Genomic DNA, 15,256 nt, shown 5'->3' with positions numbered 1-15,256 from the left:
AAAACACATAATAAGATAATGGGAATTAATCCACATAAATCTACAAATGTGAATAAACAAAACAAAGCTGTTGTATCTCCATTACTATTAGACAAATGACTTAAAGGTAGTTGCTAAGTATGAAATCACTCTATAATGATAAAATCTTGATTCACTAAGAAAATATATCAGTTCTAAACCTTCATGCACCTACTGAATTAGTTTCAAAATAGTTCAAGTAAAAACAAGAAAAAATATGCAAATTCACCATTATAGCAGGGGATCTTACCATAAACTTATCTCAGTAATTGATAGCACAAGCAGACAAAATTACTAGCAGAGATATAATTTAAATGATTAACAAACTTGGTTTAATAGACACATACAGAACAGTATACTGCACACCTGAAGTATTTATTAAAATGTATCATATATTAGGCCACAATGCAAAGTCCAAATTAATTAATTGATTCCAAGGAATCACAGAGACCATCTTCTATGACCACACTGTTAAGTCAGAAGTTAGTAAGAAAAAAAGTATACATTTGGAAATTCAAAAATATATGACTTAGGAAGAAATCATAATGGCAATTTAATAAAAATTAAATCACAATAAAGACACTCTATAGCAAAACTTGTTTATAGTGGCCAAATTTATAGTCATAACTACTTGTATTAAAAAAGAGGCTGCAAATTAGTGAAGTACACATTCAACTTAAGGAGTTAGGACAAAAATAAGAGACTAAACCCAAAGAAATAGAGAAGGAAATAAAACTAAGAGAATAAATTAAAATATAAAAGATGGAATTCACTTCTTTGAAAGCACTAATAAAATTGACAAATCTCTAAGAAAAACTGACTAAGGGGGCTTCCCTGGTGGCACAGTGGTTAAGAATCCGCCTGCCAATGTAGGGGACACGGCCTCGAGCCCTGGTCCGGGAAGATCCCACGTGCTGCGGAGCAACGAAGTCCATGCACCACAACTACTGGGCCTGTGCTCTAGAGCCCGTGAGCCACAACTACTGAGCCCACGCACCACAACTACTGAAGTCTGCGCGCCTATAGCCTGTGCTCTGCAACAAGAGAAGACACGGCAATGAGAAGCCCACGCACTGCAACGAAGAGTAGCCCCCCCGCTCACCGCAACTAGAGAAAGCCCATGCGCAGCAGTGAAGACCCAACGCAGCAAAAAAAAAAATAAATGAATAAAATAAATTTAAAAAAAAAAGAGAAATTGCAAACCACTGGAATTTAAAAAAGAACTATGGATGTGGCAAAAATTTAGAGAGACTATTTTATGCCAATAAATCTGAAGATGAGGAAAAATGGTAAAATTCTCAGAAAAGTAGAAATTACCACAATTGAGTCAAGAAGCAATAGGAAATATGAACAATAAATAGTTGAAAATCTTCCCACAAACAATAAAACAAGGCCAGACAGTTTTACAAATAATTTCTAGCAAACATTGAGAACGTATTATTCTAAGAGAAAAAGAACAAAACACTCCTCAACTTAGTATTGTCTCTAATAACAGAAAATTAGAATAACCTAAAAAATATATATGTAAAATGTGGTATTAGCAGTTAAAATAAAGGAACTAGAGCTACAATCTATCAAACATAAATGAATCTCAGAAACAATGTTAAACCAAAACCAGCAAGTTGCAGAATAATAGGCACAATATAATTTCACTCACACCAAATTTTAAATCCAGCAAAACAATTTCATATAATGTTTATGGATGTATAAATGTGTGATCAAATTATTAAAACCTAAATGATAAACACTGTATTCATAAGTTGTTTCCTCTAGGTAAGGTATCTAGTGGGAGGTGGTAGGGGAGAAGAATCTTTATCTGTAAAATTTTATTTTAAAGAAAAATCACCTATAACAAATATGGTCTACACAGCTACACGAGTGATTTTATATTTGTCTGTATATTTTAAATATCTTATGGAAAAAAAACTTTAATAATAACCAGAGAAAATACAACAAAAAGTAAGAACACGAGGTAGTATTTACTGAGTGCTTACATTATGCCAGAACTGTTCTAAGTGCTTTACATATACTATATATTAATTCATGTAATACTCATGCCAACCCCATGAAGTAGGTACTATCAAGCATCCTCATTTTGAACATGGGGTATTGAGACACAGATGTTAAGTACATCATATTGCTGTTTTATAATCCTTTGGAAAACAATTTGATAATACTGATCAATAAGCATACCTGAAAACCTGTAAATCTACATCAAGATATCTATCTTAAGGAAATAACCAAAAACATACCAAAGATTTGTATACAAAAAGAAAGAAAAAGAAAAAACTCTATTGGTGATTAAAGGGAAAATGTTAAAATACCTACAATATACATAACAGTGAAATAGTTATGGAGCATCCATATGATAGATTATCAATAGCCAATAAATTTTGGAAAGAAGTTTTAACATAGAATAATGGTTTTGTTAAACAAAAAAATAGAAAATTATTTATATGGTAGTTATCAACTGTGTAAAAAAATACACCTAGAAGGAAAGACTGGAAGGAAATGCACAAAAATGTTATAATGGAGGTCACTTATGGGTGGTAAAATCACAACGATTTTTTTCCCCCCTCACATATGACCTCAACAAATTTTTTAGTATATATTGCTTTTATAATCAGGAAAAACTACAAAAAGAAAGAAAAGTGTCTGTCACATGTAATCAATTATGCCAAACTAGCTCCATAACTCCAAACACCAAACTGTGGGCAACTTGGGAAGTAGGCACAAAAATAAAGTTTTGCTTAGAATATCATGAAATTGAAAAAGAATAGTCTGTATTACTTCTAATAATAGCTTTTACTTACGTGGTAATTGTGGTGTTTTACTATCATGTGAACGGTAGTCTTCATGAGGGACAGACTTGTCATCCTAATTGCAAAAAAGTTTATTATATGGTTAATATATAATTAAAAAGATCTTTAACATAGAAGAGAGTAGATAAAACATTTGAAGAGGTTGGAGAGTTGAAGTGATATACAGGAACTCACCATTTTCACATGCATAGGTCTATCAAACAAAAACTGCCCATTGAACATAGCTGTTGGTTCAGTCAAGGAAAGCCAGTTAGGCAACTATGAAATTATACTTGAACACAAACACATTTTTAATAATCATATTTAGCATCAGACTATCTCTAATATTTTAAAAAACATCCTTAGTATTTTACTTATTTGTATTAGTCTCTTCCGCATACTCAAAAATCTTCAGTTCTTTGCTTTATAGTTTTATTTTATAAATATCTTTAATTCAACTACTGCAAAAAGAAAATTAACAAGGCTTCATTTAAAGCAACTGTATTAACGTACAATGAATTACATTACTGTCAACAGCATGTATACAATTAGTTGTGGTAGGAAGAGAAAGTAGACAAAAGTTCATACCAGGCCTATACAATATGGCTAATTCAAGTTTTAAGAGTGACTTTAGTACTTGGACATAGTAAAGGTTTTATGTGCTGGAGACCAAATTCTAATACATATTTCTAAGCCAGGCAACCTTAAATTCCATAATCCCCACAAAACGGTATCAAACTTCTTCAACCTTATTAAATAATGCTAAAGTGTAAATCAGGATACAAATTGCTTGAACTGCTTCAATTGCTTGTTCAAAAGTGACTGTGCCCATTCCTCTGCTCTTGCCATCTTTGTCTTCTTTAATATCTGCCCGCTTTACAGTTCCAGCTATGCTGAACACTTCCTTTAGCTTCTTCCAACCAACTTTGAAGTCAAGCTTAATATAAAATTATATAAAGTTACACGCCTATTAACTCCTCTCCCCACTTATAAATAACACAAGTCTTTTCTAAACTCTCAAAAATATAAAGAACTATAATTCTTGTTAAACAGTATATCAATAGTATTCACGTAGAAACATCTTAAATTATTAAAGATCGGTTAAGCTACATCTACATTGTTCCTTACCCTTATTTTTTTTAATTCCCAAAACAGTCTCTCAGAGCTGCTCAATCCTGTTTTGTACATTTGAAACTTTCATATCTATTTTTACTCACAGAAATTCAGATTTTGGAAAGTATGGTTGATATCACTGACTTCCAAAAGCTTAGAACAAATGACAAACCAACTACAACATGCACATTCACAAATGTCAAGTATCAAAGCTAAAGAAAGAAATCCATTTACCAATATGAACAAAAATCACATATAATGTAAGTACATAATTTCAAGAACTGCTTAAGTGTTTATAAATTCCACAGTTCCGTTTTAAAAAATCCTAAATACTTGTATTTACACTCTGACCTTATATTTATGGACTTAAATTGGGTTTGAGTTTACAATAATTACTGTTTTGCTTAGTTAAAAACAAGCAAAATGTTCTATAAACCTATGACCCATTCATCTAATTAAATAATCTCATGATTAGAACTAAATATCTGAATGGCAAATTTTTAGAGTAAAGCTTAAACTTACATTAGCAACAAAAATTGTGGAACCAAGTCTACCAGCCTGCAAATTACTGATAACCTCAGGAGGAATGTTTGGATTATTGAGAATGGAAGGTGGTAAATTCATCAATCCCGATCCCATGTCGGGTACATGTCCTCCTGGAAATGATCCTCCTGTTCGTTGCAGTGCCCTACGAGCATTTTCTCCATCAGGATCCTATAACACACAGTGAATGTTAAATGCCACCAGATACATCAGTAAGTCTATATCACTAAAATAACAACTTCAAATTCTACAGCAGCTATCCCAACTGGCTCAAATTAGTGGCCCTCTTGAAGAGTGAGCTTTTTTCTCATCCAGAGAATTCAGTCCCATAAAAACCTGTGGATAGACAAGAGATTTCAGTCTCCAGGGATGTCAATTAAATACCTCTTTCCAATCACTAAAGTCACTTAAGAACTTGAAATTAGTTTAATTTTGCCCTCATACAGGTATACAAGTATATGGCACACACACATAAATCCACATAACTCAAAGAGGAACAAAATACTTACTGTGACTCTTATTCCCACCACTATATGCCCAATGTAATGACAAATTCATACTAACTCAAAGCTTTCAACAGAAGAACAGCCTGTTATAAAACCCAGGAATACTGGGGTAGAGGGGAACTGTTATAATGTGGAAATTTCATTCCCGAACAAAATACAATTATCCACTTTCCAACCTCTTTCCATCCTCAACAATGATTATGATCTGAGATGGAGGGAGAAGGGACATAAAGAAAGGCATGAAGAATGGTACTAAACATTGTTTGGTTTTTGTTTTCTTAAGTTCGTTGACTTTTAAGAGAAATATGCTGCCTTTAAACAAAGCAAAAAAGGCAAGCCTGAACATACTTCTCACTCATCTCAGTAAGTAGAGTACAAAAAACAAACAAAAACCAAATAAACACACAGATAGACTATCATCTGCAATACCAAATGATTATGATATATGTAACCATCAACTCTACTCTGCTGGCCTCCATCTGGGAATACTAATAAAAAGAAAGTTGGATGACTTTAATAAATTTTCTAGGAAGGCTGGAAAATAGAAGGTGAAGTGAATGTAAGAATAAAGGTATTCTGGCATCCAATGTATTCCATCACCATGAAGAAATAAAAAGAAATACAAAAGCAAAGAAATTAATGTTTTGAAGAATGCTATAAAACTCTTTTAAGTTAATAAATAAACGCTTCAGGTCTAAGGTTTCAAAATCTTGCACAAATACAAAACTTAGAATAGTGGTTACCTATGGGGGAAGGAGGAGGACATAGCAGGGGAGATGCTTCATGAACCATTAAGATAGTCAGATTGTTTGTCCTTCACATCTTAACATTAATAAAACATTGTTATATTTTGATTTTTTAGGTATGATATATATATAAACATATATACACACAAAAATATAAACACACATATAAAACATATATAAAATACAAATTATGTAAAACCACCTACTATGTAGCATGATTTTCATTCCTCTTTTCTCCTTAGATGTCAGCCTGCCCCAGTCACTGCCTGCTACTGCTATGAGAGGGCCTCTAATAAGTTTACAACTGCTACTAAACCTCACTTAATTAAATTTAAAAATGCAATTCTAATATCTGTTAATGAACATCGGAAATATAGTTTTCCCTAGACTCGAACTAGTATTTCTCAGCACTGACCCCAGCCACCCACGTGAAAATCAGGTAATTCCAAGAAAGGGACCTTTAGAGATATTAATCCGAAAAAGTTAACTGAATAAAGAACACCATCATTTAGCCAGGCCAAACTCAACCATTTTTCTCTTTGGGAAGTAAAAACTGGGAGTATCCTAAATCAACTTGGATCACATAACTCTATTTTAGGGTCTCTGAAATATTACTGAGGATCTACAGTGTGTTACAACTTAAAAGAACACAAACGATATGGGCTTGGCCTTTAGCAGCCAATAAACTTTTTTTCCAGTTAAAAAAAGACACAGAATCTATAATACTTGTATTTTTTTTTTTTTTTTTGGCCACACTGTGAGCCTCGTGGGATCTTAGTTCCCCGACCAGGAACTGAACCCCAGCCCTCGGCAGTGACACCACAGAGTCCTAACCACTGGACTGCCAGGAAATTCCATGTAACACTGGTCATTTGAAGAGGAATAGGAAACATCATAAAAAAGCAAGTCATAATTCTCAAAATAATAATTTCCCAAATGGTGGCTATTCTACAAATGTCACCGTTATGGGAAATTATTAGGGTATCAGCACATTTCTGGAAAACTGGTCCTGGCTTACGCATAAAAATTACCAAATAAATGGCTGGCACAGATTACAACAGTCTAAACTTTCTCTACCAATTTTCTACATCTCAGTCAAAATATTTAAAAAGAAAAAAAAAAAGAAAGGAAAGAATAAGCCCCTAGACTCAAATAGAATTAGAGAAATTCAGAAGCTGACTCCAATAAAGGGATATGGGATACCTGTATTTGTTGGCAGCATGGCCTTTAATTTTAAGCTATTATCACCTCATATCCAGGAACAAGAGACCAAGGACCAGTAACACTCCCACCCTGGGCAGGAATAACAACAATCAAAATTATTATTACAGGGACTTCCCTGGTGGCACAGTGGTTAAGAATCCATCTGCTAATGCAGGGAACACAGGTTTGAGCCCTGGTCCAGGAAGATCCCACATGCCGCAGAGCAACTAAGCTGGTGCGCCACAACTACTGAGCCTGTGCACTAGAGCCCACGAGCCACAACTACTGAGCCCAAGTGCCACAACAACTGAAGCCCGTGCACCTAGAGCCTGTGCGCCACAACAAGAGAAGCCTCTGCAATAAGAAGCCCGTGCACTGCAATGAAGAGAACCCCCCGCTAGCTGCAACTAGAGAAAGCCCACGCAAAGCAACAAAAACCCAATGCAGCCAAAATAAATTAATTTTTTTAAGTTAAAAAAAATTATTATTACAGCTAACATTATGTAGTTACAATATTTTCAGCACTGTGCTAAGTGCTTTATATAATTATAACAAATATGTAACATTTATTGTTTTACATATATTAACTCTTTGAGTCCTCATAACACTATCAGATAGATTCTAGTATCATACCCATTTTAGTGATAAGAAAACAGAGAAGTTAAGTAATTTGCCCTGGGTCAGAGCCTCTGATGCCAGAGCCTGAGTTTTTTTAATCCTCATAAATGTATCTCCATTTAATCCTCATAAAAACCCTAACTAGGTATTATCTTTATACTATTATAATTACTAAGGTTTAGAGAATAACTCAACTAAGTACACACCTAGAAAGTGATAGAGCTGGGACTCAAACCAATACCATACTAAATTAAATTGTGACTGACAGTACTGCTCTACAATGATTTGCATCCATGTTGGTGGAAACTCTTCAGGGACCCAAAGTTACATCCTCTATCATTTTTTACTATAGACTTTAGCAAGGATATATACATATGTGGTCTGTGATCAACTATTCAGTAAGATCAACAATATGAACTAAAGAAAGACATGAAAATGACTTCTATTCAAGCTAATCATTTCCAAGGTAAATTACACCTAACTGTAAACAGTTTTTCATGTATCTTCCAATCATTCTTTTGTCAACATATTTATACACTGTTTCATACAACGGGAACATCTCCACTTTAGGGGTTTCCAAGTTCCAGTTATAAATTTCACTAACCGATTTATAACTTTTCTTAAATTTTAATCTGGCATAGTTTCAGGTTAATTTTATTAAAAGTGAATATCAATTTTATTCAAATCCATAAGGTATTTGCATTAATAAGCAAACTTTAATTATCAACTAGAATATCTACAATATTTCTTGAATCTAATAACACAGTCTAAAAACTGAAAATGTTTATACCAAGTATAAACTTGGTATAAAAAAGTCAGCACCTTAAGTTTGTCATCTTTAAATTTCTGTGTCCTGTAATTTTTTAAAATCATACACCCCTGCTTATAATAACTTGGAACAAATCATATACATAGGATACTGCTTAAGGGCAAATAGGAAAATCATGTACAAGCAAAACTATCATCAATTATATAATGCTTTAGTAAGCATCTACCCTTTAAAAAAAATGCTGTAATCAGATAAATAACCTCACTAGATGAAAATCCAAACAAGACATGTCCTTATAATTCAAATGTTTAAATTATTCCAAATATAAGAAATCTTACCTCTTTGATATTCAAGGGTCTTCCGCTAAGATCATATTTGTTCATAGTTTCTAGTGCTTTCTTGACAAATTCTTCATCTTTGAATTCAACCACACTTAAGGGGGAAAAAATTTATAGGAAATGTTTATGTAGTAAGATTTTTTTCCAATCGTAAGTTTAAATTTGACTTAAGATACTTAAAAAAAGAAAATTCTTACCCACAACCCTATATCCAGGTAGATTTGTCAATATATGCAAAAGAAAAAAAGTTCTGGATCAGTAGACGAAGTTAATGGCAGATTCTAACATTTAAATCATTAAAAATCAATAATACAATCATTCTTTGTCTTTTAGACCTCCAGAATGTAACAGGCACGTGACCACAAATTTTCTGTAAATTTTCAGATCTATCTATTTAAGATTGTAGAATCTAGCATCTAACAAGTTTGGAGCACATTTTTACTTTTAGATGATTCTTCTTTAAAACTAAAGTAATGTCATCCCACAAATTCAATCAAAAGTAACTCAAGGAAGTGACTGAAGGCTCTCAAATACCTATCTTTACATTGTTATGAATATTTTTGAAAGATATATGGTACACAAATAATTTTTAATGTAAATTTTTCAATTTTATTAAAATCAAAATAGGAAATATTAATCTAATGTTAAAGTTCTCAAAACTGGCTGCACACAATTTAATAGCATCCAGTTGTAAGTATATTAAAAAAAAACTATGCTAAAGAAACAAATTAGTAGAATCATTTTTTATATAATTCCTTGTCAATATTACTGTTCAAAGTGCCATTTGAATGTGATGACAAAGTTTTTATTTCTCATGCACCCAACTGGTTTTTGCTAGTATAATTAAACATTGTTAAAAAGCTTTCCATTATATTCTTCAATATATTGCTTTCTTGTTAAAATTCAAAATCTACTATCAACCAATTCCTTCTATGTCAATTTAATCATCAATGTTATTCATACCAATTGGTCAGAGCACTGCCTTTTATGTAGTCCTGCAGGCTACCAAATTAGGCTCTTCAGTGCAAGTTTCAAATGTACATTCTGAATTAACACCTTTAAGCTATAGGCCTCTCATAGAACTCTTAGGAAATATTATCAATTCAGTGATTTTTAAAATATCCTTAAAGACATCAAAACACAACAAAAAATATCCTATATTAAAATCTATTGGCTAAGAAGCATTACCTTAGAGCATTAGAAAAGTGAACGCCCTTTATGAGCATTTACAAAACCCATCCCTTCAAGGCAGCTAGTTTGGTTTGTATAAGTGTCAGACTTGCTAGTACAAAGCCTCAAATCTTTCATAATAAAGTAAAACAAAATGAAACTTAAGTTTCCAAAAACTGGTACAAGTATTATACAAAAAGTAAACTGCTGAGGAACTTTTAAACCTCAAGCAGATGATTGCCCACAGCACTTACCCTTGATTTTCCTTCCGCATCCTTAAAGAGCTCCACGTATGTAACCTCACCAACTACATAAGACATACAAAAGGAAGATACCAAGAAACAATACATTTAAACACCAATATCTTGCTTTACTGCACACCTGTGCACAACTCTACAGAAAAGCACCTATTATTCACCAACAATCAAAACCAGACCAACATACCTCCTGTCAATGGCTATGTAAATTTAACTAATTTTCAGAAATGTACATCATCCACATTCTCTAAAAAAGCTAACAACCATATTAACCTAATTCATGCTACAGATCATATTTTGGCCAGCATGATATAGTTGGTGAACAAATGCACATATACATACAAATGGTCCCTTAGCCTATCATATTAAAAACATCAACATTAGCACTTTTCAAATAACTTTGGTCGCCTACACACAACAGCTGTTTTAAGGTGACTTTCTACCTGAATGTCTTCAATCTTGTTTGCCGTCAGTAAACTAAATTTACAAGTCATGCTTCACAGCAAGCCACACACTTTCTAAATAAAGTCAATGAATAAAACCAATCAAATAGTTGTCACCTTACAACAGATACACCAATGCAAATTTGTTTTTATTTATTAGAAGAGATCAGCCTCAAAACCAAGTAAGTAGTTTGCAGGACTGTTGAAACTCAATTTTTCAAGAGATAACAGAACTAACTTTTACAAGATCAAGTATTAAAAATATTTTTCCCCAAAATCAACCATGTATATAAAATGAAGGTTTTCAGGTTATTCTGAAAACAAAACTGCAACAGCAGTAACACAATTTTAATATAGAACTGCAGAGACAGCATCATGGCATTCATGACAATGCAAACAAAATGAATTCCACAGCCAGATTCCAGACTCCACCAAGATAATAACAAAACAGCTTTTGGAAAAAAAAATAATCAGACCTTATTATTCATACGTTAACACGCTAAATATATTGCTTACCTAATGCAATAGGCCTTTAAAAATCTATAAAAACTTCAACTAGACAAAGCAATCACTTTAACAAAATTCTTGGTGGCATGCATATGCTGGTTCGCTACTACCCCACTAAAATGGCAAAAAAAAAAAACCAAAAAAAAACTTCATTTATCCATACTACCTTGTAATGAAATTGTGTCAAGTGAAAGAAGAGGAAAAGATTAATTTATGTGTCAAAAAAATCAATATTTTGAGTCTGTGTGGCTAAGAGGAATAAAAAAAAGTTTGCTTAGCTCCCTCTCATTCTATATGAAAATTATCCAACAATGGGTTTCTCAAAAATAGTTACCTTTTTCTCTCATTAGATCTTTAATGGCTTGCCATTTCATGTCATATGGGATGTTGCTAATAAAAACTCTGTTACGATTTGGACCCTTCTTTTCTCCAGTGCCTGAGTTCTTATCTTTTGAATAAGGATGAAATCTGTTGGCTTTCTTATTTCCTGTAGATTTTTCTTTTAATTCAGATTTCTCTTCTTTGACCGATTCATCATTCTCCCTGTGAATTAAAAATAAAACAAAAAACAGAACAACAAAAAGAAAACCTCAGCGGGGCTTCCATAATGTTAAGTCTACGTTAAATAAATATTTCATATTTATCACTTCACTTCACAAAATTCTCCCCTAAGTTAGACCTCAGCAAAGCAGCTGGAGACTCAGCCTACTGGCTTTGAAATTACTCAGTGTCTTTTCAAAGCAATGATTTGGGCATATTACCAAAGTTCTCATTTAACAACCCTCCTTTTATTCTGTATTAAATAGCTGCAGCATTCAAACAAACCTAGTTTTTCCCATCATACTACTTGATAACGTTGTTAGAACCTGACAAGAGGGTAAAATGGGTGATTTTATTCCTAGAGTATATTAAAACTTCCACCTTTAATGGAGAATTAACTTCCTGGGCCTCATTCAGAACTCTACAAAAATTAATTTACAAAATGAGACCCAGAAAAAGTTTCTCTCTTAAAGGTTAATGGTTTCCTCCCAGAACTTTCCTCTTCCACTGCTTTAAGAACATAATTAAAACATAATTTTATCTATATACTCCCATACGACTCTCATAATTTTTGTCTCTTCCCAAATTGGTCAACATAGAAAAATGATAAGGTATCCTATTTTCATGCCCAATATTTTGTGTTTTAACCTATAAACTAGGATAGCGTACTTCATAGAATCATGCCATTTTTATTAGTAGTATCACCTAAAATGGTGGGATGGGATGGAGAAGGGAAGCAGTACTTAAATGCAACATGAACCAGAATTTTATAAATCTACTTTTTTTTTTTTTTTTTAGCGGTACACGGGTCTCTCTCAGTGTTGCGGCCTCTCGCGTTGCGGAGCACAGGCTCCGGACGCGCAGGCCCAGCAGCCATGGCTCACGGGCCCAGCCGCTCCGCGGCATGTGGGATCTTCCCGGACCGGGGCACGAACCCGTGTCCCCTGCATCGGCAGGAGGACTCTCAACCACTGCGCCACCAGGCAAGCCCTACAAATCTACTTTTTAATGAGGTCCTAACTGGAAAAATATTTAATTTATAAGATTGCAATCACATTACAACTGTATGATGCTATCCACCAAGCACCTGTAACGTGTTAAGTATACACTTAAAGCAAACCCTAAAGATAAAAATCTGGAGATATATTTTAAAAATGCAATTTACTTCTCAAAAGTAATTTTTTTTTTTTACAGAAGAAACAATATATTTCTTTTAAGTCACTAATTACCCTAGTGAATTTAAAACTATGTAATTAAAACTTCGATTTTAAAGCAATTTTTCACAAACATATACTAAGAAAAATCTCTGGGAATGACATCCAGGAATCTAAATCTTTTAAAGCTTTCTGGATTATTCTGACAACCAATCAGGTTTCATAATCCAGGCTCTATATTATCTTCTAAGCCAAGCGACTGTGGGAATCTATACATTGCAGTGCTCCACACACACCTCTTACTGTAGTCATTTGTTCCACAATATAGTGAAGTTTTCAGACACTGTTTTTCTGAGCAGGTAACAACGCAGCCATAAATATAGTATGTAAAACTCTATGAGAACAAAAACTATCTGCATTGGTGTCAGCAGCATCTAGCATGGTAACATGTGTTTGATAAATATTAATTTTTGAATGAATAGTCAATTAAGAACCCACAGATGATGCTACTGTCTGCCAGAAAAACTGCTAAAATCAAGGAAGGCACATTAGGGCCAAACATGCTTTGCTACCTCTTTAGACCTTGACAGGGACACCTTCACTATCAAACATCTTCCCTCATCAGAAACAGCATGCCTGGAAGCGGTCTTCTCAACTGTCCAACTCTAGCAAGTACCTACCTGTCTGAACAGAGTGGCACTCCTATAAATGGCAGCAAGCAGTCAAAAAGCCACAGAGCACTTTTCTCTGGTTTCTGAGTACAGTGAATACAAGAACAAACCCTTCTTTTTAATCCCCCAAAGAACCTATTTACATAACAGGCTGAATTCAATGAAGGTTTTTTAAAATAAACTAAGTCTCTGTTCAGGTGAGCAGACATCTATATAGTCCCTATCCAAGTACACCTTCCCCTGCCTATTTTATTCCTAGATGAAACCAACTGTGAAAACTGAACAAAGTTCTGAATCACTCGCTATGTTCTTTTATTCTTACATGGATGTTGTAAGCTTACAACAATCTAACAATTCCATTAAGCGGTAAAGTTATTATATAGGATATGTTCTTTATTACTCAAGGGATGACCAGAGGGAGAGACTTCTTCAAGCTTTCCCCAATTAGTGGCATCTTAAAGATACTGTTAAACTGCTCATCTACAATGCATAAATTAAGATTACTATGGAAGGTAGATCAGTTTAGTTGCTAGAGGTGTAGTCTGATTATTAAGAAAGTGAACTGTAATTACTCAATTTCTGAACTCATTTCTAAGTCATAAATACACTATGGGAAAGACAGTAAAGATATATGTGAAAACTCGTAGGAAAATGATACTACGTAATATCAAAATATTGGCACTATATCCAGAATTCCATGTAATAATTCCAGAACTATTCATCTAAGCAATCTCCCCTGTAATGTACTTGAAATAAAGACTGTGATGATTCTAAGTCACAAAAACATTATCTACTCTTAAGACTAAATTATGTCTACCGAATTAACATCAATTTCTGAAAAATCAGTATCCAACATCAAATGAGGACACACAGTTTCAATATGTGACTTAAAAAGCGTAATGCTATGAGATCCAAAATCAAGCCCGGTTCCATTCTTTACTCCTAATATAATAAAAAATACTACTCTACTTCAAACACTACACCTTGCACCAATACTTAATATTTTATACAACCACTGTAATGTAACTCTGAATCTCCATATGCTCCAAGGTGTTACTTAGTCACACATGAATAATAAAGAGTTATAACAATACTGCTATTTTTCTTTCCATTCACTTAAGGAGAGCTAGTATACCATTTTGGCATAAAGAAAAAGACGAGACCTAGGGAAACATCTTTAATTTCTTGTCAAAAGATGTGAACATGCCAAATAAATCCTCTGTACATGAGTTTCATGATCATATAAGTTCACTTCTGCATTTCTTAAATGTTTATTGCACCTTTTTAAATATAAGGACTTGGGAAATACAAACAGGAGTAAGACATAGCTGTCTCTGACATAGCTGCCTCCATCCTTAATTACTATGAATTAACCTCTGTAAAAATCATTTCAGTCTTGATGACAAACAGCATTCTGTCCACTTCTAAGCAACATATATTTTAAGGCAATATTTGGTAATTTTTAATCACCTCTACGAATTCTTATCATTAAAAATATATGGTGAATCAACTCAAGGTTTATGTGTTGGGTTGTAAACTACTCCAGTTGGTGCCCAGGGTCAAAACAAAAAAAGGCTGTTAGACTGATGCAGGTAAATGTCCCTAGTTATTCAGTGTGAGTGACCCATGATAGACCATTATATGTTCTTAAGGAATAAGCAGTACAAGAAACCTCTGATAGTAAATTGGCTTCTTTACTCAACTGGGAAAAGAGGGAGAGAGATGAATTATAAGCGATATGAAAAGAATCTGCATTTGTATTTACTGGTAACATTGCTTCACCTTATGTTTTCCTCTTCCTCAATCAGAAGTGAAAGGGATTCTTTTCCCACCTCTGTCCTCTTCTGTCTAGCTAAACC

The 15,256-nt window shown here is 33.6% G+C and overlaps 1 protein-coding gene across 6 annotated transcripts in view; it reads right to left on the bottom strand.

The window, feature by feature from the left end:
* The window catches only part of MYEF2 (myelin expression factor 2), an 84,446-nt gene that overhangs the window by 22,217 nt on the left and 46,973 nt on the right, over positions 1 to 15,256 (bottom strand). For all 6 annotated transcript variants that reach the window (XM_029238603.1, XM_029238605.1, XM_029238602.1 and 3 more), the window contains 8 exons: positions 11,367 to 11,575; positions 10,080 to 10,132; positions 8,853 to 8,860; positions 8,656 to 8,749; positions 4,455 to 4,646; positions 3,603 to 3,756; positions 3,015 to 3,064; positions 2,832 to 2,895 (listed from right to left, as the gene is read on the bottom strand). In XM_029238603.1, coding sequence (XP_029094436.1) covers positions 2,832 to 2,895; positions 3,015 to 3,064; positions 3,603 to 3,756; positions 4,455 to 4,646; positions 8,656 to 8,749; positions 8,853 to 8,860; positions 10,080 to 10,132; positions 11,367 to 11,575 — 824 coding nt within the window. The remainder of the gene's footprint in view (positions 1 to 2,831; positions 2,896 to 3,014; positions 3,065 to 3,602; positions 3,757 to 4,454; positions 4,647 to 8,655; positions 8,750 to 8,852; positions 8,861 to 10,079; positions 10,133 to 11,366; positions 11,576 to 15,256) is intronic.

This window comes from Monodon monoceros, unplaced genomic scaffold, assembly GCF_005190385.1.
Source record: "Monodon monoceros isolate NGI ecotype Baffin Bay Population unplaced genomic scaffold, NGI_Narwhal_1 Super_Scaffold_21, whole genome shotgun sequence".
NCBI lineage: Eukaryota > Metazoa > Chordata > Mammalia > Artiodactyla > Monodontidae > Monodon > Monodon monoceros.
This window is presented reverse-complemented; position numbering and strand designations above follow the sequence as displayed.